At 27.2% G+C, this 6,276-nt stretch overlaps 1 protein-coding gene and 1 non-coding gene across 2 annotated transcripts; both read right to left on the bottom strand.

Annotated features, from left to right (window-relative positions):
- Nucleotides 1-367: 367 nt before the first annotated feature.
- On the bottom strand, nucleotides 368-440 carry TRNAE-CUC (transfer RNA glutamic acid (anticodon CUC)). The gene has a single exon. It is a non-coding gene; the product is annotated as a tRNA-Glu (tRNA).
- Nucleotides 441-754: 314 nt separating this feature from the next.
- LOC125833540 (polygalacturonase-like) lies at nucleotides 755-4,720 on the bottom strand. The gene is made up of 9 exons (XM_049512700.1): nucleotides 4,520-4,720; nucleotides 3,952-4,080; nucleotides 3,667-3,834; nucleotides 3,011-3,043; nucleotides 2,705-2,912; nucleotides 2,525-2,606; nucleotides 2,319-2,427; nucleotides 1,457-1,573; nucleotides 755-1,006 (listed from the first exon to the last, which is right to left on the bottom strand). The coding sequence occupies exons 1-9, from the start codon at nucleotides 4,718-4,720 to the stop codon at nucleotides 755-757; spliced, it is 1,299 nt and encodes a 432-aa protein (XP_049368657.1).
- Nucleotides 4,721-6,276: the final 1,556 nt, after the last annotated feature.

The following is a 6,276-nucleotide window of genomic DNA, read 5'->3' as shown; positions in this document are numbered from 1 at the left end:
ATTATTCTTTTTATTATTAACTTGCTTCTTAATATTACCTGGGGATAATTTTTTATGGAGTTTTTCGAGAAATAATATCTATGAATTTAAATTTAAACAATAGTGTGTTTTTTTTGTTATAATTTTAAAATAAATATAAATTTCTCTATTGAAATAGTCCATGTTGATTCTTAAAAACTGGAAAATCTTAGTAGTTAATTGGTTGGTTGACTACCTGAATTTCACTTTTATATTATTGGTGCAGTTTTGATTCGTGAAGAAACGGAAATGTTTTCATATTAAAAGAATATATCAAAAAATTATTGGTGCAATTTTGATTTGTTGAGAAATGGAAATGTTTTGATATTAAAAAAATATATCAAAAAAGTTCCGTTGCCGGGACTTGAACCCGGGTCTCTCGGGTGAGAGCCGAGTATCCTAACCAACTAGACTACAACGGATTATTGAACATGTTGTCAGGTTAATTTATTTTATTAATCTCAAAACATAAGAAATAAACATTATTACTCAATTAATACATTTTATAGGAGGAAACATGAATCCATCACGACACTAACTTACACTAAAAAAAAATAATAAAATTACATAATACAGTAGCAGTTGTAATAATAGTTCCTAGCCAACATGATTCTAAAATTGCACTTCCTTTAATTTCCTACTACCCCCTTAAAATTGCCAATGATTGTCTCAATAAGGAGAAAAGGAGTAGAAGAAATGAAATTAAGGGACATGTACAAAGGAGAAAGAAAAAAAATTAATTCCACAAAAATGCCAATGGGTGCGTCTCGGAAGGGCATTTTGGGAATAACACCCCCTTTGTTGTGTATTTAACGTTTGTACATAAAGCTTTGACAGTTAAACCTCCTTCGTGACGTATATTCACATTTTCCATTTGTATCCCTTTGCATGGAACAGTTTTGCTGCATTTTAATTTAATTGCAGTTTGCGTGGAACTCGTTCCCTTTATATTTTTGAACATTATGTTACTCACATGCACTGCTTCTTTCTGAAAAATACATAAATAAATAAAATATTAGAACTAATCGTAATTAAATGAACATTTTATCCAAAGAAATTTGACACAAGTCATATGAGAAAACTATATAGTAAAGGCAAAAGCAAGGCACTTTAATTGCATAGTTTTTTAAGGTCAGTGGTAATTTTTAATTTTGACAATAAAATATGTAATGCTTTTGAAATAAAGTTACATATTTGAAGATTGCACGTAGAAAGTTGACAATTCAAAAAATCTTAAAAAGCGTATAAAAAAATTACGATCAAAGAAAAACTCGTGTGACTCTTGAAATTCTATTGCTGCCACAATTGGGATGGGAGGAGGGGGTATTTTACTAAAGTTATCTCCAAAATAATTATTATTTCTACTTCATGAAGTGAGTATAATTCTAAATTATTGTTGTTGATATATAGAATGTTTAATGAATATAATTATAATTACCTGCTCTTTGCATGGTTTATCTTGGTCACAATAAAATTGATCAATGATTATGGGGTTGGTCACATTCACCATCTGTATGTTTTGAAAAAGAATGTCTTTTGCATATCCACGTCCTCCCTATTTAAATTATAAACAATTAAAAATGTTGAGCATTCAATAAACACAAGAATACAAACTATAATTAAACTGCTAATTAAGACCAATAAGTTTAAATCAAAGACAAATCTATTTTATATCTTGAAAATAAAAAGAATAAAATACTAACTTAGATAAAGTGAGGTGTTAATTAATAACGTTATTTACCAGTTTTTCAACAAAACTAAATAGTTTCTAGGTAATTAATTTGCTAAATGAGTGGTGAAAAATCGTGAGGAACTCAAAATAGATGATAACTGAATTAGTATTGCTTTGTTTTTTTTTTTCGTGCTCAGGTATCTATATTGGAGTCTGATTAAATTCAAATTTGTGCGCTTCCTAACAAAGGTGACTCCGTCCATACCTGGGGACTCAAACCCGAGACTTCTTGTTAAGGATGAAGAAATATTTATCACTCTACCACAACCCTGAACTTGATGGTGAATGAGTATTACTTTGCATATCTACTAATTTCAAAAATAGATTTCTATTTTATTTCTCACTATATCAAGAAAAGATAATTATTACTTTTTCATATTTTATTCTTAATATTAATTACTTATTCTTTAAATTATTTTTCAAGGTCTAATACTATACATTAATTAATAGAAATAATGTGATTAAAGAGTCAGGTCAATTATTATTTTCGTAATGGTATATCGAATCCAAATATAACAAGTAAAAGTAAACGGAAATTTAATTAGTGGGAAACCAAATGGATATATACCTGCCAAGACTTTATTCTTAATCCATTGGTTGTTCCCCTCAAGGTAGCATCATGTACATAAATATTTGAAACAACATCTTCCTCTTTATTCTTACCCAAGCTTCCAATACTAAAATAAAAAAATAAAAAAAATTAGTATTTTTTTATTATTATATAGATATGATTTTTTTTTTTTTCTCTACCATATAAATATTGCATATAGTTACCTTATTCCATGGCCAGGTCCACAATGTATATATCTTGCTCTAACATTAGTGGAACCATTTACTATTGAGATACAATCATCACCTAATTAATTGACCAAAAAAACATATTCAGTCAGTAATATATAATTAATTAATTAATTAATGTAATTTATTTTAATTTTTAATTAATAAAAAAAATACCTGTTTCAATATAAGAATGGTGAATATCAATATCTTTTGTCCCAGAAACATGAATTCCATCAGTGTTGGGGCTATCCGAAGGAGCTGTAATTTTCAATCTTGAAACTTCAACAAGTTCACTTTTGGTAATTGTTAAGTGCATTTTTTGTGGATTCTTAAACTCTAAATTTCTCACTTTCAAATTTGTACAATTATAAAAGGACATAGCCTGTCAAAAATTAAGATATACATATTATTAGTATTAATTATGTTTTATTGCTTAATTTTTGTAATCTTTATAAAAGTTGGTTGAAAGTAAGTACTTACAGTTGGAACTGTTAGTGTTTGTGTATTGCATGGCTGCAGAAAAAAAAAGAAGAGAAAATTAATGATATACTACTATATATTACACGATGGTGCTGTTATAACACGTAAAATTAGGCGCAATACATAAACATGATCCTTAACTTGACTTCAGCTGACAATTATGATCTTTAATTTTGAGTGTGCACAAGTAGACATTTAAACTTGTATAAAATTATACAAATAGACACATTCGTCTATCATGGTATCCTACGTGTATTATGTCTTGCAGGACACGTGTGTCTACTTGTTCAATTTTATACAATTTTACGTGCCTACTTGTGTACACTTAAAATTGAAGGACACAAATGTTAGTTGAAGTCAAGTTAAAGAGTATATTTATTGAACACAATTTGTGTTTTGATTAATCAATTCGAAAAGCATCTTTGAGTAGCAATTGTGTTTAACCAAAAAAGACTGCTTTTCAGAAGTTAAAAGGAATAATTTTTTCCCCTAAAAAATACCATTTTAAAAAACTACACTTGGACTTATTAAAAGATTGGTTAAACACAAATTGTTACTCAAAAGCATTTTCTAAATTTATTAATCAAACACAAATTACTTTTCCTTTTTTTTTATACATGGTGTAACATAGAAAAATGAAATTAAAAAAAACTCACAATAGTTTTATCAACTTTGCAAGAGCTTTTCCACCATACTTGTCCATTGCCATCAATACTTCCAACACCTTCAACTATAAAATTTTCCATATTTTGGAATAAAAGCCAATGTCTTTTATCTTCCTTATAATCTGATATATCTTTTGAAGCTCTTAGTTCTCCATTTATCTAAATAAAAACAAAACAGATATTTAAATAAAAAGAATAATTAGGAAAATAAATTACAAATTATATAAGTTAATTGTAGTAATAAATAGTAGAAATATTTTTAATTATTATACTCACCATCATTCTAAGTCCTTTCTTACAAGGACCATGAAACTTAATTGGTCCAATGTAATATATTTTGTGTCTTGGAATCAAAAGCACACCATTTTTTGTTTTGCATGTCTTCTTCCAAGCCTTTATAAATGCCTGAAATTGGAATACATTATTTCAGTATAAAGGCACTTAAAAAAATATTTATACAATCAGATCACTTATAAAGTAAGTATACGATAAATCTCTCTATAATAAACATTATTGACAACATAATAGGTTTAGCTACACTAATAATATAGTAGTTTTTACAATATCCATGTATATATCCTAAATCATTTCAGATTATTTGACAGGGGCAGAGTCGGGTAGGAGCAAGGGATTCATTCGAACCTCCTTCGACGAAAAATGACATTGTATATTTAAGGTTAAAATTATTTTTATGTATATATAGTATATGTTGAATTTCATTGACTCCTTCCTGTGTCTACCTTTTCACATTTTAAACCCCTGAATAAAATTCTGACTACGCCACTGTTATTTAATGCCACTAGGTAGAATTGTCCAGAAAAACAAAATTGAAAAAAGAATTTACCTCTGTATCATCTGAAAGTCCATCACCTTTGGCTCCAAAAGACTGTATATCAATAATTGCTTGTGTCCTCTTTTTCACATGACCATTTTTTGGTGCATTATGACCATGTTTTATTGGTTTTCCAATCTTCTTTTTTCCATTACAAGAAGTTGAAAACAATGAAGTGGCAAACAATACTATAAAGAGAATTCTAAAAAGCATTTTATTTTATTTTTGCCTTTTTTGCTCTTGTTGGAACTTATAAAGGAAATAAGAAATCAAAATGAAAAAAGAACTTTGTACTGCCTCAATTTGATCATGAAGTACATATCATCAATATATATAGAGAGAGAGGAATTATTAAGAATGAAGGGAAAAAATAAATGGTTCTTAGAGAAAGTGTTCTTTTTTAGAACAAAAAATGAGAGGAAAAAAAGTCAACAATTTCCAGATTCGGGTATATCTCAACTTAGGAAAATATTTGAAAAGGGGACTAGTATTTTCTCACAATAATGGTTTCTTACTTTCCTTGTGCTTGTTATTAGTCATCATCATACAAGCATGAGTTTGTATGAAAACCAAATAACTTCCTAATAATTCATCTAGTTAAACCTACTACCTCCGTCCACTTTTATTTGTCATGTTGCGCTTCTCGAAAGTCAATTTAACTCATTTTCAAAGTTAGTTAGATTATATTGATTCGATGTTTTAAACAAAAAAAATTAAATATTCAAAAACTATATGAAAAGTACTATAAATTACAGTTTTTTACATATCAATATAATGAAAAAATACATCGTAAAATGTTAGTCAAAGTTCTAATAATTTGACTCTAAAAAAGAAAATTATGACAATTAAAAGTGGACGGAGAGAATACTTTTTTAGATTCGAAAATTCACTGATCCAATTAATTTAGACTTTCAATATTGTAAAAATATCCACAAGGGAGGTTATAGCAATTCCTATTGAAGTGAACTTTATTCCCAAGTTTTGAAGAAATTTTTATAATTCACCAAACAGGGGTGAAATTTAGGGGTAACTGTGGCCTTAGTTGAAAAATTATGCTATATACATATGATCAGGTAAAATTTATATATATATATTAAATGCTGAATTTTTTTAATTCTTCGTATTTATTTTTTTATAATTTGAATCTCTTTAATTTTAAAAAGAAATTGAAATCATTCTAGGGTAGGTTAGCTAAATCTACTACTAATAAAAAGGTTGGGAAAGAGTAGCTAAGCTTCTCCAACTAAATATATAACTATAATTAGAGATTTGTAGAAAACATAATATAGTTTTAAAAAATGTCTGAAGAATAATTAACTTGACTTTGGAGACGTATTTTTTTTTTTATCAATACTTATAGCAAAGAATTTAAAGGGATCTTTTTATAATATAATGGTTAATTTACTAAAGTAAATATGTGAACGTTAAATGTAATAAATCCACGGAATTAGAATTAGAAAACTCATCATACCTTAGATTAATTTAATACTCCTTCCGTCCTTCAGTCTTATATAGTTAGTTGTCATGTTTCACTTTCGAGAGTTAATTAGACTATATGTTAGTAGCTAAACTGAATTAAATTAATTTAATATATTAAAATTCCAATTTAAATACTAAAGAATTGTACAAAAAAACATTATGCGTTGTAATTCTTCTCATATCAATATGGTGAAAAAAAAATCATAAAATACTAATCATAATTTATATAGTTTAATTAATTCTCAGAAAAAATAAAACCTTACAAATATTTTAGTAAAGATGAAATAGTA

Source organism: Solanum verrucosum, unplaced genomic scaffold, assembly GCF_900185275.1.
Source record: "Solanum verrucosum unplaced genomic scaffold, falcon-dt-bn FXZP01000307.1, whole genome shotgun sequence".
Classification (NCBI taxonomy): Eukaryota; Viridiplantae; Streptophyta; class Magnoliopsida; order Solanales; family Solanaceae; genus Solanum; species Solanum verrucosum.
This window is presented reverse-complemented; position numbering and strand designations above follow the sequence as displayed.